The sequence below is a fragment of the Citrus clementina genome, unplaced genomic scaffold (genome assembly GCF_000493195.1).
Source record: "Citrus clementina cultivar Clemenules unplaced genomic scaffold, Citrus_clementina_v1.0 scaffold_5, whole genome shotgun sequence".
NCBI lineage: Eukaryota > Viridiplantae > Streptophyta > Magnoliopsida > Sapindales > Rutaceae > Citrus > Citrus x clementina.
The window spans coordinates 858,395-885,889 of record NW_006262201.1 but is presented as its reverse complement, the minus strand read 5'-3'; the positions used below and the strand labels follow the sequence as shown (position 1 = coordinate 885,889).

At 32.8% G+C, this 27,495-nt stretch overlaps 2 protein-coding genes across 3 annotated transcripts; one reads left to right on the top strand and one right to left on the bottom strand.

The window, feature by feature from the left end:
• Positions 1-10,532: 10,532 nt before the first annotated feature.
• On the top strand, positions 10,533-13,985 carry LOC18040497 (survival of motor neuron-related-splicing factor 30). The gene is made up of 8 exons (XM_006431375.2): positions 10,533-10,736; positions 11,277-11,345; positions 11,995-12,114; positions 12,522-12,604; positions 12,706-12,781; positions 12,864-13,034; positions 13,254-13,382; positions 13,460-13,985. Exons 1-8 carry the CDS (start codon positions 10,662-10,664, stop codon positions 13,622-13,624), a joined length of 888 nt encoding a protein of 295 aa, XP_006431438.1. The 5' UTR covers positions 10,533-10,661; the 3' UTR covers positions 13,625-13,985.
• A 198-nt stretch (positions 13,986-14,183) lies between these two features.
• On the bottom strand, positions 14,184-27,466 carry LOC18040496 (cullin-associated NEDD8-dissociated protein 1). 2 transcript variants are annotated; one of them, XM_006431374.2, is made up of 29 exons: positions 27,244-27,466; positions 26,817-26,920; positions 26,525-26,694; positions 26,025-26,235; positions 25,128-25,293; positions 24,879-25,008; positions 24,440-24,554; positions 24,028-24,185; positions 23,828-23,951; positions 22,641-22,691; positions 22,483-22,565; positions 21,267-21,351; positions 21,088-21,189; positions 20,889-20,987; positions 19,956-20,066; positions 19,792-19,875; positions 19,502-19,642; positions 18,365-18,457; positions 18,114-18,235; positions 17,854-18,016; positions 17,532-17,771; positions 16,887-17,135; positions 16,621-16,797; positions 16,370-16,516; positions 16,148-16,264; positions 15,723-15,891; positions 15,277-15,354; positions 15,029-15,167; positions 14,184-14,884 (listed from the first exon to the last, which is right to left on the bottom strand). In XM_006431374.2, exons 2-29 carry the CDS (start codon positions 26,850-26,852, stop codon positions 14,788-14,790), a joined length of 3,657 nt encoding a protein of 1,218 aa, XP_006431437.1. In that variant the 5' UTR covers positions 26,853-26,920; positions 27,244-27,466; the 3' UTR covers positions 14,184-14,787. The 2 variants fall into 2 exon arrangements, with proteins under 2 accessions (XP_006431437.1, XP_006431436.1); XM_006431373.2 differs by having other exon boundaries at positions 27,277-27,466.
• Between the last annotated feature and the right edge of the window lie 29 nt (positions 27,467-27,495).

The window sequence follows — 27,495 nt, the reverse complement described above, 5'->3', positions numbered from 1 at the left end:
ACTCTATGCTGAAATTGAGGCATGTGGGTTGCTCTAAATTTATAATCTCCAAGTTGCCACAAATTCCTTACAAGATTCTTTGCAAAATCAAAACTCAATGAGAATTTCAAGCCCCACATGCACTCTCACCACGTGGATAACACTTGTTCTAGACAAAGAGTAGACGATTTTGCTAATTTTTTAATTTTTTTTTCGGTTTTTCAACTTTTTTTAAAGGGTATTTGAATCATATTTTCAATTCATTGAATGTCGTGTCAATGATTTGTAATTTTGCGTTGGATAGAGTTGACATACACATAAGGTTTGCTTCTCGGCCTCTCTTTGATTGGTGGTCCATGCCATATGCCCCTATGTATTGTTTAATGTAATATTCTCCCCTTTTTTTAATTCATTTAAGATTATATCAAATCATTTTCAATTAATTTTAGACATGATTGATTTAGTTTAATCTTTAAAATCTTAATATAATAATCAAATTTATTATTACTTAAAATCACATATAAAAAGAAGGACTACAGATTCGCTAAGAAACTAAACAGATTCAATTAAATAATTGGCGATTGATTAAAAAGAAAAAAGAAAAATAATATCATACAAGTCATATCAATTACCAAATGCATATAGCAGCGTTCTCTACCATAGTAAATGTTATCTCAACGATTTGAGCTCCTTGTGTTTTATAAAAATATTTTTTTATTCTTATTTTGAAATTGGCTTACTTCTCTTTCATTGGATCATATACTTTCAGCTATGTCCTAACAAATTTATTTTTCTTTTTCCCCAAATATAAGAGCGGTCCAAATCAATTTTTTAACATCTACGTCCTTTTAAAATAAGAATTAAAAAATTATATTTAACTTTACCTATTCCTTTTGAAAAAAAAAATCAAATGGAAGGATTCAAAATGCGTACTACTGTCTACATAACACATGAAAAAATAAATAAAAAATAGTACCAATATTAAAATAGATTAAATTAATTAATTATCTAAAATCTTCCATTGAGGTATATACTATGCCGACCATTGAGATTCAAAACATTTAAACTAAAAAACGAAGGGTTAGGTGTAACTTTCACTACACTTGGTGGAAAAAAAAAACAATGATTTGTTTAATTAATTTAATAAAAATAACAAAGAATATTTAATTTGAACATATAACTATATAATGCTGCGTATGATTTACTGATGCGGGTGAAATCAAAGACAAAGAAACCAAGTCAAAAGGTTGTCGGCCTTTAACAACAAAAAGTTTTGAAACACTATAATATTCTCTTCTTCTTTTTTCTTTTTTTTGGTTCATAAGGGTTTGATTTATTTTTATTTTGATTACAAAAAATAATAATAATAATTTGAAGAGTTTTAAGTTTTGAATATGATATTGTATAAAATTTGTAATCGGACGAAGTCTCTTTTCCAAGGCCAGTATCATGACTTTCCTTGTAAAAGTGAATCATATCTACTTGTATGTTTGGTCATTGCCATTAGAGCATTGTCAAAGCAAAACATACAAAACATTCCGATAAGAAATGGAAATAAAGTGATAAAACTTAAGATAAAAGGATTTAGATATAAATTTATTATAAATTATAAAAGACAAATAAAAGAAAATTCAACTTACTTCACAAGATTCTTATTATATATATAAGATGAGTTGATCTAATGAACATTAGTGTCTACCAAATGATGAACATTTGGATATGTGACAAAATTCTGTGACTTCCTACAAATAAAATTGAAGCTGTAGATTAATTAAACTGTGCTTGATAGTGTTGCGCACCGGCAAGCACATCATTTGCCAGATCAATAGTATATATTATATTCCAATTTTTTTCTAATTATAAGATTAATTCTTGCTTCGATTATTTTTTTCAGCAACATGGAAGAAACTTATTGGTTTGTCGGCAACAAAAGGTGTTCAATATTTTCAAGTGCATGCCAACCTAAACGTATGTAGATGCTGTATTATTGTATGCTATGCTTTTATTTTCAAGTACAATGAAAGAAGCTAAAGTGTTGGAGGACTTTGCGGGAGACAAAGTGGAGACAAATGAATTATAATCCTCTGTGGATCCCATTTTCCTCATACAGTGGGCCCTTGATCAATCCAATGATCACCCACTTTGAGATTGCCACGTGTCCTCAATTTCGTCATCCTTTCTTTGCATAATAATGATACTGACACTAGTCAAACCTTGCATTAATACTGAACACAATTTGGGAAAAGAGGCACTTCCTCTCCTTTCAAGTCATCAACTCAAGAGGATTCTCGCAGTGCCAACAATTTTGACTCCATTTAAGTTAATTAATAATTTATTATTAGCCTGGTTTCTTTAATTTTCTAAAACATTTGAAGATAACATAATTAATCTCTATCTTTTGACTTTTTACGATATGAAGGATAAGTAAAAAATCTACTTAGATTTTGAAGATCAAGTTAAAAAATGATCCGCTTGATAGGCATTTGATTATGCAGAGGTAATCCTTAACAGCAAAAAAGAAACTAGCGCAAACTCACCTCAAACCAAAAACAAAATTACGAAAAAATAAAGGTCTCAATTGAAATTTCACCACATTTACATGAATTTTATATGTAGCCCCTTTAATTTTACATAAATATGTTATAGTCTACTATATTTATAATCTCTCCAGTATAAACTCGATCAAACCAAAATCTTAGTTCCGCTACTGGCTTATGGCTTATAAATACTTAGATAACAATGAATTTCATTAAATTTAAATCCAACATATAGATCTCTTGTCTTTAATCAGTCGTAATGAGAATACTATATTGATATTCATTAGATGATTAATCATCTAAAGAATATACATTTTGATATATCACCAACATTTGGGGTTATATATATATATATATTAATTTAGTCAAATAGCCTTATTTATATGTGTTTTTGACATGTCACTCCTATTCTATTGGTCTAATTTCGAAGATTGAGTAAGTGAAACGATTTATCTATATAATGCCCTCTTTTAGTGGATTTCCTGTTATCAATATTATACATATCACCTTCAATCCGTAAAATAAGTCAAAATGAACTTAGACGCACGCCCACAAATGAAAAATCAACATTTTGGAGCAATGAGTTAATCAAATCGAAGCACCACACCATTTTCAAAACTCTTTTACTATTTTATTGAAATAAGTCAAAAAAGCAATTGATGGGTTGGTGGTTGAGCACACCATACATAGAACCTCAAGCCCTCTTTCTTCTTTTATGTCTTCCTTTTACTTCCTTTCTTTTCTTTTCTGTTCACATACCATGTCCATGCCCACATTCACAATTCCACAGTATATTTTAAAAAATTAAAAATTAAAAAAAGGAGGGCCTTTGGTACTATTTGGGTTCAACATATGCTTAATTTATCTTTTATCATCTATTAAAAGACAAAAGTCTAGCCAATCAATTTAATTAATTAGTTAAGAAGTGAAAGTGCACTTTGAGTTTGGAAAATTGAAACATTAATTGTCCTAATGGAGTAGCCATGTTCATATTGAATTTTGTAGGCTTTGACATTGTTTTGTATAGTCTTTTAATTCCGTTTGGTTTGCCGACAAATTAAAGATTTGATGAGGCATGCAATTGCTACTTTGTCCGGATTTTCTCATACCCACTAAATTTTACTTGACAATATTGGCCATCTTCTTGATTATTCTTTGACATATTTGGGTCAAAGACAGTGTTATTGCTTTAGCCTTTATGGCTCCTTATGGAAATATTTTTATTTCCCAAAAAAATCCATAAAATTGTTTAATTCGCTGCATTTCTTCAAGATATATAAGATATATGGTGATAAAATATCTCAAATGACAAAAAAAAAACTCTTATATTTGGTGCTTTTTATCCTACAAGAAAAATTTTAAAAAAATGCTATTGAGTTTTTTTCACTCTAAAAATATGGCAAGAAAATACTTTTGGTTTGAAAATACTACAACTTATAATCATTTATTATTATACAGTGGCGAAGCTAGCACTATTTTTTGGGGTGGGCTAGATTTTTAAAAAATTCAATTACTTCTCAAAAAATTTATTCTATACAAATATAATTATTAAAATACACTAGACAAACAAAAAACTAACAATAAAACTATAAAAGTACAATGTGAATAGAAAAACACTATCAACGAAATTTTGTCCAATTCTTTAAAAAAGAAAACTCATATATTATCATATCTGAATTATATTGTGTGTGATAATAATACATTAGAGAATTATTAATTATTTTATCAAAAAATCTGACAAAAGTGTAAGCTAATAACTAATTCGAAAACAAGATGAGCATGCGAGTGCAGTAGAGTGTGACCATCACTCATAAGGTGGCAACTTGATGACTTGAACAACTGAGTTTTGAGAAATTTAGACTTTAGATAATTGGATCAATTAGTCAGAGATTTGAGTGAGTTTTTTGATTTAGAAAAAATAGATATTGACTATAATTATTAGTTATATTTTTATATTTTACTATAAGTCTTTTTTTAAAAATAAATTTGTAATTAATTATTTTTTTTTCAAGAAACTAACCTGGGCTACAGCCAGGGTTAGCCTTCTTCATAGATTCGCCTCTACTATTATACATGGAGGGGGTGTTTGGCATCCCTCATTACATACATGATGCAACCCCAAGTTTAGTGTAGTAAGTGGCTGGAAGTCGGGTTCAACTAATGCGGCAACGGCTGCGTTAGCTTGCCTCTTTTTTTTTGTACTTATACTTTATTATTATAATAATAATTATTATTATTAACTTTATTAAAATAATTATTATTATTATTTATATAATATACTATTATTATTTTTACATTATAAACACTAATATAAATTAATAAAGTTATAATTTAATATAACTAATAATAAATATTTAAATACAACAAAATTTAAACAATATTAATTTAAAATTAATAATAATATAAAATATAATTACATATAATACAAACTCGTACTTGGATTATTTAGCACAATAGATTTTGTCAGTGAATATGTTACAATAATTGTATCACTTTATTAATTTATGATTATCTTGTGGCATGTATAAACTTTTATTCTATCATCCTAAGATGACTTTTGAACTAATCTTTTAGGTTTTAATCATTTATCTACGTTGTTATATTATTTAGAGATTATTAGATTGAATTATTTACTTCGATCTTTATTTCACAAATTATATGTTTAGAAAATGCTTAAAAATAAATGTTGATGCAGCGGAAGTTTAATGTTCAAAATATTCCGTTGATTCTAGAGAATACCGGAATAAAAGAACAACTAAATTCACGTTGATTCAAAAGAATACCGCGAACTTAGGGGTTAAGACTCGTTGATTCAGAATACCGAGAATTAACTATTCAAATACTCACAAAGAGATTTGAAAATTGAAATATTATTGAACTCAAAATTCTCTCCTTCAAAGGTTACAAGAGGGAGCTATTTATAGTAGTAGTAATTATCCTAATTCATGAAGGAAAAATAAAATCCTAAATTGAAAGGGAAACAAAATTCTAAATTAGAAAGGAATTTAAAAGTCTTAAACTTTAGTTAATAAGGAAACTAATCCTAGTATAATATGGATTCCTACTCTTCATCAAATGTCATACTTCAAAATTTTAAGGCTATAAGCTTTGGTCTTTATGAAGAAATTATGCTATTTTTTAATGTTTACATAAAAATATTGTTAAATTCTAAAATTTAAGACAACTATATTTATTATTTTTCTAAGTACTAATAAATATTATTTTCTAAATATATAATTTAAATTAATCACAAAAAAATTAATATAGTACAATGCAACACTAAATATAGTATAATTAAAAATTAATATAGTATATTGTAACACCAAAGTGAATATGTTACAAAGTAAATATAGTATAACACTAAAGTGAATATGTTACAAAGTGAATATGTTACAAAGTGAACATTAAAAGTTAATATGTCACAAAGTAAATAACACCAAAGTAAATATAGTATAACACTAAAGTGAATATGTTACAAACATTGTGTGGCATTGTCATAATATAGTAATAATACAATATAATATAATACAATACACCTATGTTAAAATAATACAATACAATATATTACAATATAATATACTAAACACACCCTTAACCTCTTGCCTTCAAGGTTAAACTCCTAAATAAAATTATTTAACTAACATGATAGTTATAGTCTGCGTTCAAATCACCTTATCATGCACACATTAATTTATAATTCACGCAAAACGAAGTAATGGTCCGAGTTTTATTGATATTTAGATTCGTCTGTGTCTTTTATATATATACATTTGAAAGGGTGTCTTATTATATTTAGATCCACGTGATAAGCCAAATCATGTTGCACATGTTCTATTAGTACATTTTTTTTTTCCAAGTATTGTCCGATGCCAACTTAATCTCCTCTCAACCAAAGTGATTGCACGTTCAAAATTCAAGCATCTTGCTGTAACACTAGATTTTGCTAGTTAAAGCAGTTAGCACCTCTCTTTCTATACATGCATGGGCCGGAATTATTAATAATTGAATGATAGATCATTTCTCTTCTTATATAGCCTCTCTAGTCTACATAATCATACACAATATAGGAATAATTTTCATATAATTATAAAAAATGCTGATCTCGATTTGAATAAGTTATAATTAAGAATAAATTTTATAATATAGTAAGTTATAATTTTTATATATCTTGCTTTAAGGACCTTACCTCTATATAGTAATAATTATTTGTATATTGTAAAAACTAAGGTTATGTTATATTTAAAGTTTTAAGATGGAATACAATATTTTTCTAAAGTTGTTTGGGACATTGATTAACTCTTTAGACTTTTAAAATTATTTTACATATTCCCAACACTATATAGATTTGTAGAGTTATTCTTTAGTAAGGACATATTTTAACAAAGTGAGGATGTCAATAAAATACTAAAAAATATATATTTTAATACATTAGAGACTGTGTTTTTTTATATGTTAGTATATTAAAATGTGTTTCTTTTGTCTATTAGCGGCATCCTTATTTTAACAAAATAACGATGCTCTTATTAGAGAATTATTATAAATTTGTCTACTAGTATTTTTAAACTAAGATTATCTCTATATATACATTGATAAAACATGCTTTATTTTATCAACGTATGACATATTTTACCTCTATATAACTTGTACTAAAAATAATTAAATCAAAATAATATTTTTTAAACTACGCCTCAATAATATTTTAACATTCTTATAATTATCGGAAGATTTTACTGTATATAAATTAAAATTTTCTTTTAAATATTCAAAAATAAATGCGGTTGTCTTATTACCGAATATTCAGATTACAGCATGATATAGATCTGATATGAAATCGAAAGAAAAGCTTTAGTGCATGATTAAATATTTACTGAAGTACTGAGCATTGTTGACTTTATTGCATAATGCAAGTAAAGAATGTCAAAGCCTTTGACAATGGGCTTTGCCGTAGCTTTTTACACGCTAAGTGGAAACTTTATTTGCCCCAAATCCAATGGTATTCCGAAACTGATGGGATCTCAAGTAATCATAATTTTCACCATGTACATAACAATACCTTTTAAAATTCTCAAGAAAATATTTCGTTTATGGGTAATAATTTACTTTTGGAAGCAATATATATATATATATATAATGGTATTTTTAGATAGAAAATTCACACGGTGTTAATGAAAAAATAATTCGCTTATGCAATTCTAAAATTTAAGTGGACTAGTGCTTATGTTTTAAGAATTTTAATTTCTTTTTAACTAAATATTAAGCGGACCACCAATAATTTTCGTATTAGAAACATTTCTTGTTAAATTTTGACTTTCAAAATTATTATCATACTATTGATTAATTCTTTTCCTCTTCAAACCAAAGAAGTAATCATTAATCTTTCATCTCAATTCATGGTTATATTTCCCCATCCATAGTTGTGAAATTTTTGTACTTTGGCTTCCATAGCCACACAATATGGTTTTCGAGAGAAACCCATACAAATTTTTTGATGGGTAAAACTCAAAAAGGGTATCAATCATGATCTTATATTAGATACGAATAAATCTATAAAAGAAACAATAATCTTTCTTGATGTGGACACATATATTGAAGGTCTTATATCAAATATATGTATTTAGATTCCATTTGAGGAAAAAAACCAATGGTGCTCAAACATCTATGGACCAAAACAAGCATATAAAGCTAGCTCTTACAGTCACCCTCACAAAGAAAGATGTGGTTCCAGAATGGTTGAGATATGGTACCAATTTGACTTGCGAGTCATTGCTATATGAAAATGAAAGTGAAAGTCTTTTTATGTTTGTCACTCACTTAGTTTGGCTATTAACATCACCTTTTCGTTAAGAAAAAATAGGAGCTTCATGTTCATTGCATCTTCCAATGTTCTCAATTATGGGGTCAGAGAAACTGAATCTCTATAATGAAAAAGAAAAGGAAAAGTTTATAATGGCACAAGTCACTCGATAGATACGCATTTGCTTAAAGCACCTTTCACTAAAAATGCTTTCGAGTATTTTGGAAGGCAAAAGAAAATTAAAAAAAAATCAAATATTCTTCAAATTTGATAAAAAATTTTGTTTAATTTAAATTCTTATTTTAATAATAAAAAGTCGTGAGCATCAGTGTGTAGGATCCAGATCAAAGTGATAGTCTCATTTCCTTTAGCCATGGTTCTTAAGAAATGTCCCGGTTTGACCCATTTCTCGAAAGAAGTTTTTACGCGATCCCTATGTAAAGATTTTTACACATTTTAGACTTTTAGTCGAAAGCTAAAATAAATTTAAAAACCATTTTCACATCTATCTATTTGATATGAGATGTAAAAAGAAACTTCCACAATAGAGGATTGAAATTATGATATTGTATGTACTACAAATAAAATCATTAAAGAAAATAACATTGACAGAAAAAGATTACACATAAAAATAAAATTTATTTTAATAATGTTGTTCTGTTTTGCACAACACTCTCTACCCTCTAATAAAAAATTTTAATTTTTTAAATTTTTTGTTTCTAACACCTCAGATTTTAGGATAATATACATATATTGGGGAATATAAACAAAGACTTAGGAAATCATCACTAATAAAAAATAATTCCAAAACTTAAAAAGTTTTTTTTAACGTATAGGAGGGATAGGTGCATTCACAATTTTGTATTGTGTTCATCATTCTCATAAAAGTAATGGCAAATGACTCAATTGATAAGGAATTCAGATGTCATCCAACACAGGGTCTTATTCGATGGCTCATTACTTGCCACGTATGCCTTCTTATGAACACAGAAAGTAGAAAAATTAGGTGTGTTTCAACAAATGATGCTCCACAATCACACTTTTAATCCGTATTAAAATTTAAGAACTCCTCAAATTAATACCAACGATGATCAGATGAAAGTGATTGCTCCCGTAACAATGAACCAATCACTCACATTAACACTTCTTTCAAATCTCACTCAATTGATAGTAAAAATTGGCACCAAAGTGATACAATGGCTTAAGTTTTGTAACCCTTGGCACTATGTTAGAACTCAAAATAGAATGGAAGAAGATTCTTATCTCAGCAACAAGAATCAATAAATTTGATAATTCTCTTGTTATCTCTGGGTTCTCCAATTCGGGTTTGGAGTAAACCACAATGACAAATCTTATTTTTCAAGCTACCCAACTACTTATTTTACAGCTTATTAAATAATAAAGCAAAACAACGGTTAACTCCTATTTTAACTCAACTACTGAAGCTACTAGTAAGATATAGAGATTTTCCAGCACAAGACCCGGTCCTTTATGCATCCAACACTTGACTAAGCCTTTTAGCCCCCACGTCATTAGTATTGCTCACATCCAGAAGTGTCAGATACTTTGGATTAGGCTTCCTAGCCCTAGTGGTTCTGCGAGGTTGAACACACCAGCATCTCGTTATTTCTTTTTCAAGAAGTACCATGTTGCAAGATAGATAAACACTTCAAGAAAGAACAAAACTAATTAAGAGAATCATATTGATACCTAAAATAAACGTCAAGTGTCTTTAAACAGACTCCTTATAATAGCATCAAGAAGAGTTGATTATATAATAAAGTATAACTAGTAATTTTGTTGAGTGGTTTACAAGCAGTTTTATTTCGTTGGTCCACCAATTTAAATTTTAGAGAAATATGAGTTAAAAATTAATTTGTATTTTACTAATCCTTCTACGTTTTTAATAAATATTAAAATTAGAAACAAAAAGTATAATTAATACAAGATAACTCCAACTAGGCTCGACTATTGGCCACATAATTTCATTCCCGAAAAAATATTGAGAGTGAGGAAATAAGATACCATGATGTGCCCCAGCTCACGTTTGTTTGGGCCTAAACATAACAAATCTTGGGTCCGATACTGAAACTATTGGACCCAAAAACCTTCTGGGAAGACCCAATAAATATGTAATTGGGCCCCAATCTGGAGGCCCATCTCAAAAAGTAATATAATATCTAATAAAAATTTTAGCTTTCCTTCGAAAAGGGTTTCGAGTTTCAACTCCGAGATATATATCACGCTTCAATTCTCTTCAATTTTGAGCTTGTTCTTTCGCTTTCTGTCTGTCTTGCTGTAATTCCATCTTCTTTAATTTTCGATTCACAAAGTTAATTGAGTTAATAAAAATGCAAGGAGGAGAAGAGCTGAGCATTGAAGAGCTCTTTTCAAATCTTTCTACTTATAAAGAGCAGCTTCAACAGGTGCTATATTGCTTGTGTTCTTATAGTTTTAGTTTCGTGGGTGAATTGAAATTTTTAATTTTGATTTTTTTTAAATTAATTTTGTAAATTCTGTAATGGGTATCTGAAAATTTGTGGATTGGGATTAGGTTTCTGGAGTTCTATAGAAACGGAACTGAATTAGGGTTTCTAATGATGATTATGGGGTTATGATTATTCATTAGTATTTTCTATTTGTTGAATTGTTTGTAAATGAATAGGTAGGTAGTTAAGTATGCTCTTTGTGATTCTTAAGTAATTTGATGGTGAATTATCAATTAAATTAATGGTCAATTGCACACTCAGAATACTTATTGTATTCTAGTTGGTTTAATTTTTTGGGGCTACTGTATTTCTTACCATCATAAGTTAAAAGTCGGCATTCTGGGATAGTGTGATTCTTATGATGTATCATTATCTTTTGCCTAAGTCACAAGCCAAATACCTGTGTATGCTAATGTTACTTTTTGTTGTCTACATATTTTTCTTGGTAATAACTTCTCTCCCATGATGTGGAATTAGGTCAGAGAGCTGTTGGTTCATGATCCTGGAAACTCTGAATATGCTGACATGGAAAAGGAGCTGTCTGAGGTGACTCTTATGATTGTTTCCTTTTACATTGTTCTCTCTTGTAAAATTATCTTTTTCGAATTATTTGCCTTCTCACATATTATGAGTATGTGGGATTCTTTCCCCGTGAATCTGTTGCTAATGCTCATAGTCAGGGTACTGCATTGGGAATAGGTGGTAATCATGTAGCAGTACAAATTCATGAAATCCCTTTAGATGTCTAGGTTATCTGTGTAGATCTTTCTATCATCTCTCTTCCCTCTCTCTTTTGAAGGATCGACATGTTGCTCAAAGAAGCAACAATTTAACTGCTAATGGCTTTCGTGGAGATTTATTTTCATTTAAGTGTTGAAAAGGTGAGGATGGTTTTTATGTTGAATGAAATAAAGTTCTTATTCTCCGGAAATGGGGACTTCACGCAGAATGAAAAAAGAATTGTTGGAGCTATATGTGAAAGTTTAGAGTCTCAACAAGGTGCACATCACTTCTATCTTGGTTCCTTTGCAGGTGGTGCTATGTGTGGTGATGACCAGTCTGCTTCTCTCTCACCTGATTTCAGATGTCACAATGAGATTCTAAGTTCGAATTTTGACAATGATATGCTCTTTACAATGCTAGTTTTGTGTCTTTTTCTTGTATCATATCTGTGCTAAAAGATTTAAGAATGCAGGTGATTGCCTTGACAGAGGAACTCCTTGCAACTGCAAAGCAAAATGCTATTTCTGTATCTGAAACTGGGACAAGTGCCAGTGCATCTCCTAATTTACTCCAGTCTAAGGAGAATAAAACAGTAAGTTAACATCCTTTGGATGTTATATTGTTTTGTTCTTTAGAAATATGCTTTATACTTTCATGGTAGCAAAATTCACGTTGACTGGTTTGGTAAATAATTTATTTATGAAATTTACCAAATGTATACCTTAATGGCTTAACTCTACCTGAGTTAACTTATACAGGCATATATTTTTGTTTTTCAATTACCTGGCTTTTATATATAATCGGCTTCTTGTGCATTATCATGTTGCTATGACAGCGAAATTTGTTCGCTCATGAGGGTTTCAGTATCTGAATTTTTAACGCTATTGCCAGTGCTACAGCTGAAAAAAAATTCTGTAGAACACTTTATTTATCTTTTATGATAAACATGAATGCATTTCAGCTACATATTGTACGAATGATGTCCCTTTTTACATGTAGGAATCAGGAAGCATATCTGATAATCAAGAGAAGCTTGCAGTGGGCACCAAAGTTCAAGCTGTATATAGTGAAGATGGGGAATGGTTTGTATAAAACGCTGAACTAATCTTACTTATGTTTTTGGATTCTTCATTTTCATTTGCTTTACCTTCTTTTCCCTTTTTTTGATTAGTTGAATGTCCAGGTATGATGCCACTATTGAGGCAATCACGCCGAATGGATACTATGTTACTTATGACAGTTGGGGAAATAAGGAAGAGGTAATTGTCTCTTTATTTTGGTTTGGTTATTTAATAAAAAGGAAAGGTGGTGTCGTTACATTTTATTGGCTGCAAATTCCAGGTGGACCCTGCCAACGTAAGGCCTGTCAATCTATTGGTGGAAGCTGAGAAGGTAGCTGAAGCTACTAAACTAGCTATCAAACGGAAGATTGAACAAGCTGCTGCATCTGACTTTCAGTCTAAAAGCTTGCCAGCAAAACTTCATATAAATCCCGATGATCCGGAGGATGTGGTAGGTGGTTTTCAGCAAAGCTTTATTATATATGTTTTCCGTCAATTTCCTGCTTTCTTATTCTGTAACATGCTCCCTAAATTATTAGATAAAATGGAGCCCATGGCTTTTGCCGTACCTTATGAAATCCCTCTTCTCACTTCGACGAATTTAACTGATGGTTTTCAATCTATGATTTCTCGTCCTTGAAGATGCTTTCTAACAGTTATATATTCGCAGAAAGCGGCAAAGCGTAAGAAGATACATGCTTTTAAGTCAAAGATGCGATTCGAGCAACTTGAAGTAACCCAAAATAAACGTCAAAATGCATGGCAGCAGTTCCAGACTACGAAAGGCAAGACTAAGAAGGTATGATGATAGATGTTTTTGTGTTTTCTGACTTTTCAACATATACTTACTGGTATTTCTTCTATATACACTCCCAGGTTGGTTTCTTCTCTGGGCGCAAACGAGAGAGCATCTTCAAGTCTCCCGATGATCCTTATGGTAAGGTTGGTGTAACGGGAAGCGGAAAGGGCTTGACAGATTTTCAGAAGAGAGAAAAGCACTTACATCTAAAGGGAGGTGGAATTGCCGATACTGATGATTAGACTCTCAAGTTCCCTTTTAATCTTTCATGTTTTTTGTATACTTGCCAGGGACTTGTCCTATTTACATAAAGTAAATGAGTTGCCTGTGCTAGGATTTATAACTCAAGTGAATGTTCAGATACTGACACTATTTGTCTTCCGTCTATAGAGAAGATTTAATTTTGTAGTATTTAGTAGTATTTTTTCTATGTTCGACTTGATGAACCTGTTTTTGGTCGGTTAGCCATTGTAACGAAATACAGAGTACCAGCTAAACATATGCGAGACAGGAATGATATTTCCATGTTTTCAATGTTGCATTCGTGGGTGGAGAAAATGAAATGAGATTATATTCTATGGTCCACCCGCAATTTCATTTTAATATATGGGAGACACGAATGATATTCCCCCTAAATGTTTGCACGGCAAGATCAAACGAAGGACTATAGAATACATTTCATTGATGCTCATCAAAATCTTTTACGTTAAAACGTTTGAAACTAGTCATTGGGTGAGTTTAAACCATTTCCCCAGACTGAGGACCTTTTCAGAAGGAAAATGAGAGCAAAGACGCAACAGAAACAGAATTCACCACCACATTACCGCATTGAATTGATATTATCTTCCAATCACATGTTACCATTTGTGCCATGAACTTAATTTTACAATGATTGGTTTCACCCACAGCAACTTATAATTGGACTGTCCTGCCCCATCAACATGATATGATTAATTTCCTGTGAGAGAACCAAATTAGATTCCATCACCTTATATAAGTTAAGCCAATGCAAACTAATTGGGTATCATCTGCCTCAAATGCCGTAAGACATCTGTTTTTCTATTCATGCAAAAATGCATGGTAAAAACTAGATTAAAATATCACAATGAAAAATCTGATCATGAAACGATGAGGGCAGTGGACTTGGCCCTATACAATTAACACAATCATCATGAGGTTCTTTTCTATAATAAGTTGCTGCTGCTGCTGCTGCTGCTTCAAGCAAAATTTTTAAAATTATCAAATGCCCTTTGTACATGTACATCAATCAAACAGGGACCACTTTCCCACTTGATTTCTCCCTAAGGGTCGTTCTCTGCAGGCCCCACAACAGGCAATATACTCCTCTTCATTCCTTGTCGGGAGAGTTTGATATGTTACGGTTCAATTGCAAGGACAAATCGACTCACTCATTCCGGATGGTATAAAACTTCTCCCATAGCATTGGTGATTTCGAAATTTCACTCATAAGGCTCTTGAATTTCATGCTGCAATCTCCTCCACTGCAAAACAAGTATACACAAGAAGCTTCATTGTAAGTAAACTGCTGTTGATCACTCCAGTAAACTAATCAACGAGCAATGATCGCGAGTAAGCTAAATGATAGCAGAAACGTGTGGCTTTATTCACAAAGCAAAAAAACATGCCTTATTTGATTCAAGGACGCAATTGCTCGCAGTGCACTGCGAATCATGTCTTCATTACGGTCTACTTCTTGCTTGACAGCATCTTGCTTTGGCTTAAAATTGATAGTCTTTTGGAGAGGGTCCACCAATGAGTCCAACACTGAAAGTAATAATAGTATACATGAGATTAAGAAAATCTGCAGCACATTCAAGTCTCAGAACCTTTGAATCAAATTCAGTCTTCAAGTTTAATCAGTTACATTACTAACCTGCTAATACAGCAGATGGACATTTATCTGCTAACTTTGAGAGGATAAGATGACAAGGCATTTTAACATCATAATGATCTGTAAGAGCAAGAGCAAAAGTCACATTAGCCAAGAGCTAACAGCCAAAGCATGTAGTGGAAAGTGGAAATCAATTAAAGACCAATGTTCTTCAAAATCTTCCAAAATTAGAAGTTAGAAGTAAAATGGAATCGTCTTTCAAACTCAAATGGTAACTTACATGCAAAAAGCTGACTTCTAACAAACATGTTAATGGAAATCTCAGGTTAAATCTAACTCGGAAAAGAAAAAATATAATTGCAATAGGCACTAAAACCCAGCAATCTGAATGTCTACCCCCCACCCCCCCCCCCCCAAAAAAAAAAAAAACGATGCCTAAAAATAGAAGGGGTCAGTCCATCTTTAAAATATCATGTTAGCTATCTTACCCTCCAGGCCCGATTTGAGGTAAGGAACGATGAAAGATGAAGGGTTCACTTGATCAAGACAACTATCCAACAATGTGTCGACACATTCAAATGCGGCTTTCCTCAATTCAAGTCCGTCGTCCACGGTGTGCTTGAAAGGGCCAAGATCAACTGTTCTTATCAGTTCTTTCTGCAACAATCCAAGGTTATAGAATAAGAAATTGAGAATAATAGGGATTGCAAAATTAATTCAGATCAAGAAATCAAATAAGTTCTTTCGACGATCACAAGACCATTAGCAAATTTTATTAATGACAATTCCAACTCCATGTATTATGCTAAATTTATTTCCCAACCACTCATCAAGTGGCTATATTGCTATATAAGAGACAAGTTCAAGAGGATCCATCCTAACTGTACAATCTTCAGTTTAATTCTTAAGCTACCTTAACAATGGTTTGATCATAAAGAAGTGGCAGCAGCTCTGGAAGAAGACCCTTGATCAAATTAGGCTTATTGTGAGCAAATGTACTCAAAGCCAATACAGCTGCACGCCTGACATGCTGCACATCCACATCAAATAAGAAACCACAAGGTTTGATGCCTCAATTAATAGCCAATCAACAATCCATATAAGTTCACTAGCATATCAAAAAGATGAGTATTACCCTGTCTTGGTCTTTGATAAGCATAAGGAATGATGAGATTTCAGGGAATATAATCTCATCTATCTTCTCAGGCCGCTCAACTATAGAATATTTTATTGCTATAACAACTGTTGCTCTAGTAAATGCAGCTGAACTGGTTGTTCGCACCTGCAGGACAGTAACAAAACAGAGCAAAGGAATATGTTGCATAAAGTGTCAATGTTACAGTAATATTGAGTAAACAGCCACTTTTTTTTTTGACAGTCAGGTACCTTGAGTGCAGGAACTAGTTTTGCTGGTTCAATAAGTGCAATTTTACCCAAGCACTCAGCTACTACATTGCGGACACCCTCTTCCTCACTTTCGCAATGATTAAATAGTAGATTAAGTATCTTCTCAACACTAGAATCCTGGAACTCTGCTTTATCTACAGATTGCCTTACTATAACCTGTATGAAGAAAAATTTAGAAATTAAAGCATAGATACTGTTTTCAAAACAACATCCACTTCAGATATAGACTCCTAGCATATAGTTACCTCCTTCAGAGAATGAAGCAAGAGATATTGTTTCTTCTGCTGGTTATCGATCTGGTCCAAGATAAAGGGTAAAAACTTGGATAAATTACCAACGGCTATGTTCCCAAGAGCATAAGAAGCGGCAGACTTTATCTCTTCAAAAGGAGACTGGAAAGACTCGATAATAACATTTTCTATATGCTCATGCGAGCTCAGATCTTTCCTTCTCCCAATCTCCCCCAGACATAGCAAGGCAAGGTGCTGCTTGGCCTAAAAAGCAACATTAAATGCACTTATAGAGCACAGTAAATCAAAAGAATACTCCAAAAATAAGAGAATCATATTGTATGGGTATGTATGTAGTATATGCTCCTAAAATAGCAAATGCATCATTAAAATTAAAAGCGAAGTTTGCGAAAGCATTAATAATCCAATCTGTTATAAAACCCAAGTCTTAATTTTATAGCAAAATTCTATTCTCTTCAGCATTAATTTTTAGTGTTAAATCAATCCATACCATCCATGCACCGGGCAAAGTATAACAAACCGACAAAGGATACAAACCAAGGTAAAACCATGCCCCATCATCATCTTCCTTTCAGTCTCTGTCAGCTCAAATAGAACATCAATAAATCATAAAAGTCTGTTAATAGAAAATAGACATACAGAATTAGTGCTGCTGTCATCTTTAAGGATGTCGGTAAGCATCTTCACAGTGGATGAGCACTTCTGATCACCAGCAGCCAGGCAGAGAACAGCTACGCACTGGGCTATTGAGTACATAGCCTGTTTTGCAACACCACCCGACTGTGGAGATGGTTTAGCACTTGAAAGAAGAGAGTCCAGCAGAGTGTCAAAACTTGTATTTGCAGAATAAACTAAAGCAGCAAAAAAGCTCTGTAAAGCCTACAATATCAACCAAACAAAGATTAGAAACATTGAATCATTTGGGACAACAAAGAAAAAACTCCAGGAATATGCAAAGTACCACGAGTGCTTGACCCTGCAGCAATGAGCTTTTGATTAAAGCTAGAGCCTGAGGAAGAACTTTATTCCTAACAGCTAAACCAACATTAGGGCTTGACCTCTTATCAGCCATTAAGGTACAGCAAAGTTCCAAGGCAAGAGCAGTCATATGCAAGTCCGAGTCACTGATACACAGGCAAACCAAGAGAACTATGACTGAGAAACAATAAAATAGCACTTGTTCATTTCAAATATTTGGAAAATCCCAAAAGAAGAGAAAACCTTATCAGTGTTGAAAGTTCCACGATGATAACTTCATAAGCAGATGCACCAATTTTATCACCATAAGCTACAACTAGGGAATTCATTGTCCCCAACGTAGCCTGCCTCAGAGCTCGATTAGCCTATTACAACACCCCCCCCCCCCCAAACACCCACAACAAAAAACGAAACCAAAAAAAAAAAGAAAGCAAAATAAGTAATCTCCAAAGGCAAATCATCAAATTCCATAGCAAATAAACAAGGCCCCATACCTTTCGCAGGAATGCAGTCAATTCGGCAATTACATGCTCTAAAACACATGTTAGATCTATATGGAGTGGGGAGGCAGCAATGACAGCAAATGCCTGTATTCACAAACTAAGGTCTGAGCAACCAGAAAATTACTAAATAAAACCATTTAAAAAACTTAATTTTCCAAAACTCTGAATTCAATAAAACTTTAGTAAGTCATCCATAATACTAAAGAAAACACAGTAAACACAATGTCCACCTTGCATCCACATAACAGATCCATTGAGGAACACTTTTAAGCATCCAGCCTACAAAGGTTCAGCAAAAATTTGACTCCATAGTAATCAAAATAGCAGCCTGCACCACAGTGTACTATTGAAAGCCTACACATTTTTACTCAAACCAATAATGCCTTAATCCCTACTAACTCTGAAGTGAGGCAAGTTGAACCATAGCCAATTCAAATACACCCTTAAAATATTGCAACAGAGCCCAGCAAATGGTGGGAAGGGTGGTAGGGGGTGGGAACTGGCTACAGATACAGCCACGCTGTCAACAGAGAAGTTGAGCCTTCACTCAAAATTGAAGATTTCCCAGTTGCGCACAATCTAATTCTCAAAAAACCATCATTTTTTTGGCGCTCACACAAAATTATCCTACATAGCAGGTGTGGGAAGCTATTATGATGTTAGAGAGGTTTGCATAAATACTTATACACTAAAAACAAAATAACACACCAGTGAAAGAAAGTGAAAACACACTGCTCTCACTTTCTTTTGTATTTATTTATCTTCCAGTGACAGCAAAAATTTCAAAAGCCACTAGTTCTTCACTCAATTTAAAATGAAGACAACAGAAAATCCTCAATTCATTTCAATTAAAATGCATGCTTTCATCATCTACGAGAGCAGGAAGGGAACGTCACGATGGCACAGAGTCATAATATTTCAAAGTCACTGTTTCACCATCTCATCAGAAGAACAGTACAAGACCACAGTACAATTCATATTGTTCTCATAAATTAATTTCAGAGACCAGGCTCGGTAATGGTTACAGAAAACTTTATAAGGCTTTAACAATCGAGGCCAACATATAAAAACAAAATAGGAGGTCGACATAGGAGAATTATGTGATCAATACACTCTTAACAGACGAACCTTGACAGCTGTGAGTCTAGTTATCTCATTTCCCATCCGGTCAACAAGTACAGGCAGGCATGCAGGTAATTCTGCTCCAAGGTTATCACCAAAGGTAGAAATGACAAGTCCCATACAAGAAATAGCACACTCTTTAACCTCCTGAAGAAGGAAATCACGAGATATCAGAGAAGCCTTGGTAAAAAAAAAAAAATAATAATAATAATAATTCAATAATTATACCCATTAAGATAAAAGAAACAGAAATATATTAAAAATGAAAGTAAGAGGACAAAGGAAATTCTTCTGACCTGATCTTGATCTTGATTTGTTAAGCGCGACATTATGGCATTATAAATTGGTTGAACATAAGGTTTGAAATCAAAACCAAGGCCCTGCAACACAAAATCCATTTAAATAATTTGATAATAGCCGAACAAGACCCTGAAGTGTAGAGAATGCTAAACATTCTCACCTCCACACTTGGGCGGAGAACACGGACAAGTTCCCCACACACTCTTAAAGCCTCAGCAGTGACTTTGTAATAACGCTCACCAACAGCAGCTAAAACAGGACTAGAAAGAGCCTGCAATAACATCAGGAATTTTGTCATACAAACCCCATGCCCACACACTTAAAACAGAATAAACTAGTAAAGGAAAATAACTGACACAACAAACAGAGAACTCAATGAAAAATGAGGACCAATAGACAATGGATTATCATAACTTTTGTCACATTACCAGTGAAGATGAAAACCTTAATATTAGTAGATACCAGAATTTAAATTCAGTTCTCATAGAAATCAGAGATTGAGTCCATGCACCAAATGACCAACTTTCTTTCACGGTTTCTTTCAGATAAAGAAGAACATTCGTCCTCACAAAAATTTCACATCATCAAGGAAAATTCCAACATTCCATGAATGTTTGGTTAAACAACAAATATGGTAGCTATCTTCCATAAATTGATTCAGTAATTGCAAAATTGCAACCCAAAAGTTGAAGTATCAATATCTCTCTTATTTTTTTCCTAATCAATCTGTGCACAAACATCGGCATTAATAAAACGTCAACATGTCAAAAAAACATGACAGCACTAGACCAAAGAAAGTTTTCAACTATCTCTTATTCTTCTGCAAAACAATACATTTCTGAAGGACTCCCATTCACAGAGGTGGAATGGGATGAAGTTTATGAGTGCAATGGGACTAACTTAACTGTCATGCATAGAAGTGAACCATATCAAGAAAGTCTTCTGCCTTTGACTACATAAGCATATAGCCATAGACAGATGGGCATAAGATAGGAGCAGAGGAAGTCATTTCAATAGAAATAAAATTATGCATATAGAAAAGAAAACTTGATACACAAAACAAATTAAAAAAACAAGTAAACAGCGATCTCACCTTGATGTAAGGGTGGAAAACAGGAGGTGAATGTGAAGACAACACCAATCGTGTAAAAGTAAGAGCTTCAATTTTCAAATTTGAAGTAGAAGATTTGTCCTGGATTAAGAAAAATAATGAGAGTAAGTCAAAACATCAGCATCAAAAAGAAATCTGCACAAGCCCATAACTCATTTCAACTAGAAACATTTTTGCTCACATTTAAGGACTTTTCAATCCCAGGAATGAGTGAACCAATGTGGTCTGCAAGACAATCTGGCAAGACAACCACAAGTTCTCTCAAAACAGAAAATGCACCAACCTGCTAACACGCAAGACACTTATTAGTGATAATGAACGCATGGCCAACAACCCATAATAGATATCATCAATTCTTACCTTTGTTTTAATTGATTTCTCCCTCAGCTGTCTATTTATAGATTTAACAATCTTTGACACTTCTTGCTTCAATAACCATCTTGGACTACATAATATTGGCAATTATATTTACACATCAATAGCATCAACATATAAATACTAAGCAGGAAACCACAACAATAATGAATGTAAAAACAAAAAAAAAATTGTATATGAATGGCTCAGCAAAAAGTAAATGCATTTTGGACCTCGAAGCTATATGAACCAGAAGATGTAATGCATCAGTTCATGAATTACCTAGTTTCTCCATCGCGCCGAACAATTTATAAGTTTATATTACTTAGTCAGGAATATTTATTAAGGTCCAAACTTTCAAACATTGACACAGTAATATATATTCAAAAATCATTACAGGCAATAAAATATTAGAGTTGAAATTTAGGTATTAAAATTCTTGGGGAAACCTCTTGCACACTGACATCAATTCTAAATCAGTTGGACAAAAAAACAACAGGCACAAAGTTTGGAAAGTAAAAGTATCCTTTTTGCTAAAACATGGTGAAAAGGTAAGATGTCAAACATTAAACAAATCTATATCAACGCATGAAATCTTAGGTTAAGTTTCCAAGGGAAAAGTAGGAGGATGAAGAACCTTCTCCTACAAAATCCTCCGAAATTATCCAATTCAACTGCTTTTTGAAAGAAAAGAAGAAATTGTAAATAAAGATTCCATTACATCGACTGATCAATTTATCTAACCAGCCTATAGTTGAAACCGAGATTAACTTAGGAAACACCAGTGCCATTTGAACTAACATAAAACGACAAATGTCATAAAAGTTCAACTGAGACTATCTAAGTAGCCGTGATCTCTAATGATATCACTACTACAACTCCCCAAGGTTTGCAATCAAAATCTAGAAGTTGAACAAAAACTGACCTGGCTATTCTAAAAAGTTCAGAGCAATGTTCAAGTAAATTTTTAAAAACTATCTACCAGAGCAATTACAAAAATGCTTGAGAAAAATACAGAAAAATGGAAGTAAAAGGAACATGCTTATAAAATACATCCCATCTCTTGAGCAACATGACTAGATTCCATCCCTATGCTTCTCATTCTTCCAATTGGAGAGTAAGCATAAATGAATCTAGAACTAAACTAAACAAGTTTAAAAAGAAGTAAAATCAAAGAGGTAACTTCAAGTAACTTGGCAATTCAAGGATCAAAGGAACTCACTTCAATTCATTATTGTCAATCTGCCCTTTTGTTACATTACCCGTTTGACGCACCAGCTCAATAAATGTATTGAAAACATCCATCTGCAGGAGTAGAATGTTGGATAACAATACCACAGTAATATAATAAGTTTAGAAAATAAAGGTTACCAAGCGTACCTTCACGTTTTCTTCCCTTTCTTTGAACCTATCAATTAACTTAGGACATGCCTACAAAATAAGAGCACGCCATCTTCAATAAGCTGTCTACTTAAAAAGAATGGCAAAGCATAAATCCATATTTCTGACAGCAATTTACATTGTAACTGTAGGAACACAATTATGAGAAAAATAAATAAATAAACAATCGCATACGATTTCATGATTCTAAAAGTAACATCCAACATTCGAAGCCATGGCCTACATAATGAAAGAAATGTCCTTTTTACAGGAATAAGTATCATCAGTCCAATTTTTAGTTTATTTGGTTTTAGACTTAGAAGTTTTCTGGTAATTTCCTATTTTCCCAGGGTTCATCAACCTTCTTTGGTTTTCTGTTGTGGTAATAATCTTTAATTTTATCTTTTAGCAGTTCAATTTCTATAGCTCATGGTCTAGAGCCTAGTATCATTAGGAAAAAAGTCAAATCTCAATCTGAACCTTGACAGTTTTCATGTAATTGTTCTCATTCTAATTCTTCTTCCATCAACCTCGATTTGTCTTTCCTCTTTCCTCTCTTTCTCTATTTAATCTCACAAAACCCTTCACCTTCAAATAATTGCAAACAGTTCATCAAACACAAGACCCAACAAATCAAATTCCAATATTCAACAAATTTCCTATTTCGTGTGTAACATCTACTGCACTAAAACAGCACAGACTTAGCATAATCAACTATTCCAACCACAAAACTATATTCTATTGCTGGCATCATTACCCCAACTAACAACATATTTTTCTCTAGTAATCCCATCAATCGAAACACAAAACAGACCCCAAAAATACAACTTTTAGTTGGCCAGTACATACCAGCAATCAGCCATCAAATTATACTATATCCGTTCTTTGTAAGCCCTCCTCCCATGATACTAGACCCTAAACTCAAAAAATTCTAGAAGCCCCTAGACAAAGAAACATCCAAGACACTGCCAGCAGACTAATGTCAGTTCTTGCCTTTAGAGTACCCAGCTACGATCCTTTTCGTAAAGAATAAAACAGCAATAAATTCAAATTCAAATCTCAACAACAAATCAAACTTTTTATTGAGGCTACCACAGCAAAATAATGAAAAAGAAATTAATCAATGCATAAGAAATTCATTGTTTTAATCCAAATAAATATATTCCAAAATAATATCACAGATATACCTCCTCATATAACTTTGACAACATCTCAGGACGAGAGACAATTAAAGCTGCCAAGCATTTAGCTGCTGCTCTTCGAACTTTCCAACTGGCATCTTCATCATCTGTATATTCATTTGCACTCTCGCTACACAGCAATAATGGATGCAGATAAGCAACAAATCTATCATGCAGATATTAATAGTAAACAATGAGTGTCATACTCTTCTTCCTCCTCCTCATAAGCCTCATCATCACTATCTTCCTCCATATTATCAGTAAAATTTGGGTCATAACTCAGGTATTCCAGCGTAAGATGAAGAATTTCATCACAGTAGGAAGAAATATCTCTAGGGCACCTTAGCAGAAAACTTTCTAATGCCTGCATTCAAAATTTGATAGATTGAAAGACATAAATAAACAATATAGCCTCAAAAAAGAAAGGTATGCAGTTCATACATGTATGGAATTTCCATGTGATCATGCACTACCTCATGAAGCAAACATATAGATGTGTTATAACCATGCAGCAACCGGAGGTGTCACTCACCATAAGGTGAGCAACGTTGCCCTCAGGAGCATCCATGTGTGTGTGTGTGTGTGTGCGCGGGCGGGGGGGTTGTGAGGGGAATGTACCTGCAAGCTGTATTCACGAAGCTCCTCGTCATTCTCTGATGCACTTGTGCAATAATCAATAAGCACCGGTACTGTGTCTCCAAGATGGGGTCCAAATCGATATCCAACAGCACGGCTTAAGAAACAACAGCATAATAATTAAAGAAACTTTCAATTTACAAGGAAGAAAAACATTAAAACAAAACATCAGCAATAATATATTCATAATTGATAATGAACATACTATAAGAAGCCAGATGAAATATGCATGCAAACAAGTATATTAACACTCATTCAAAAATTGCATGTGTAATCTTTCCACATTTAACCATTAACATTCCAACATACAGTTATACATTTTACCTTTTTTCTTCATGGAATTTCACCCACTTCCCCCAAGATATGAACATGGAAAATGCAAATATAGGAACCACATAGAAGAAACTTATAATAATATTACCTTAAGGCACCAACCATTTGAATGTTTGTACGAATCATTTCAGGTTTTGCCCCCTTACTTCTCAAGTTACGAACAACTTCAATGGTTGCTTTTGCCAGCAAATCATCTGACAAGCTTGATGCAAGAGATGCTGAAAACAGAGAAGTTGTTCAAGTCAGATATCTCTGTTACTGGATTGATACATCATTCAAAATGGCTTCAATGATAACCTAGAGATGAAACCAGCTGCAGATAGATTATTCATCTTACCAATGCACGAAACTGATTTCTTTCTGACACTGGCTTGATTGGCACTCAATTGAGGCAACAGTGCACTTAACAGCCGCTCATGATCATTTGACATTAAATTTCCAAACTTATGAAGGACATCGCATAAAATATCAAGGCATTCACATCTAATCTCTGTGTTCATGTCCTATAGGAAGAGAGGTGGGAAAGGCATTAAGAACACCAAACAGCTAAGTGAAAACCAATCACAAGATGTGATAAACAGCGAAAAAAATATACACATAATGTCAAGCAGTAACTAGACCAACTAATTTAAAGTTTCCAAATTGCCTCAACATATTTTCCAGCAAATCTAAGGATATTGTTACCTAAATTTCAGTTTTCTTTCCAAGAACCTCATTTTTCTGTGCACACAAAGTTCACTCCTACAGCAATCTTTGAACAACCAGTGTTCTCCAAACTCGAACCAAGATTGAGAATTTTTGACTGAGTGAACTTGTAACCATAATTTTGGTCCTAATTATCAAATAAATTCTGTCGTATACAGTCCACAGATAAATTTAGGGATTTAAGATGCAAGCAAACAACAGGATAATTAGGATAACATAGCCCCTTTGCAGCATATAATGCACGGAAACAGCACGGAAACAAGGGAACTTACAAAATTGAATATCTAAAATCCACAGCTAAGTGATTGAGCAACCAAGCCATGTACGCATCCACTTTCTAAAACTATGTACAAAAATAAGTTGAGTATATAGGACTTCTCTTTTTCACTTGAAACTTCCAAACCTAGGACATAAACCGTCTGTAAACATGCCTTGACATTTTCCAAATAAGAACATAATGTCATATCCAAATTTTACCAAAACTTCTCAAGCGGCCAGAAAGATAGTCCAGTCTATTTTAGCAACTCACCTTTAGAGTAATTCCTTTTGTCAACTGTGGAGTTAGCGAAGTATGAATAGATTGAGCAAGAGATGAAGTGGTGACTTCAGCAATAATAGTCTTCAATGCTATGCTAGCAATGTCACGATGCTGATCTTTCCCATTTAGGAGCTTAATGCATAATTTATCAGTCATCTCCACAACACGTGGCTCACTCACCTTTTTCACCAATGGAGCAAGACTGCAATACCACATTAAGACATGACATAAAAATAGACAACACAAGGGATAACAGCTTTATCAGGGTAGCAACTCTTTTTCCTCTTCTTTCTCCTTTATTTTTTTCCACTTGGACATAGCAAAACAAAACAACCACTAAAGTGCTGTAAGTAAACAACATTTGAGGTTCTCATGCCAAATTTTTTTTTTTTTTTCCTTTTCCCCTGAAAGGCCTTAGAATGCATTAAAGTGACACAAATGAATCAAACAAAGTAAAAAAACACCAAATATAACTTCCAAAAGTAGTATACCATTTGACAGCCAATCCAGAAACATCCCCAGCAACATCATCAAGCTGCTGTACAACTATATTAGATAGCTTAACCTCGAGATCTGCATCAGCCTTGAAGCTTTCCTTGTTCAATTCATTCAGCAAATCAGATGTTGCCATGTATCTAAAATCTTTATCTTTACCAGTAATCTGTAAACAAGGCAAGGATCACAAAATTACAAGACACAAAACATATCCACACCAAAACACAGATTAATTATATCAATCATTATATTAGACCAAATCAACAACAGTTAAATAACAAACATTACCTTTTCAAGAATAGCAGCCATCTGTAAATTTGCCATATCTGCTTTAGCTTTCAACTATGCTATGCACAATGTTGTAATCACACAATGCTCTCTTATTTTACAACCTACGCAACACAAAAACAAAGGATAATATTATTAATTAATTATCAATCAATCGCACACACAGATAAATAACAAACCCGAAGAAATTCATATAAATAATATGAGCTAACGAAACAAAGGATCAACGTTAGATACTGTATATTAAGAAAGGAAAATATATCTATATAAATTTTTTTAAAATAAATACCAAATTCCAAATATAAATTTAAATAAAATAAAAAAATATTCGACTGAGGTGTGCGAATCTTGTCACATTATAATATTGCAGACGCAAGTGTATAGAAATTGAAAAAAAATCAAAAAAAAATAATTGAGGAGAGTAAACCCTAGGAACTGCGAATGAAGTGTCCGTCCGTACAATGAAATCGATACTGCGTGTGATTTCGAAACGACGGCGAATTCGATAATTACAGAGAGATACAGAATCGAATAGAAAGAGACGCTATCAGAGAGAAGGTTGTGGGGATTTTTGTGTTTGTTCCTCCCGCTCATTACTCACTCTCCCTATATCTCCTTCTCACTGTTGCTTCTTTACAAGCTGAATTGAAAGTGGCATTTCGGATTTGTTGATTCCTTT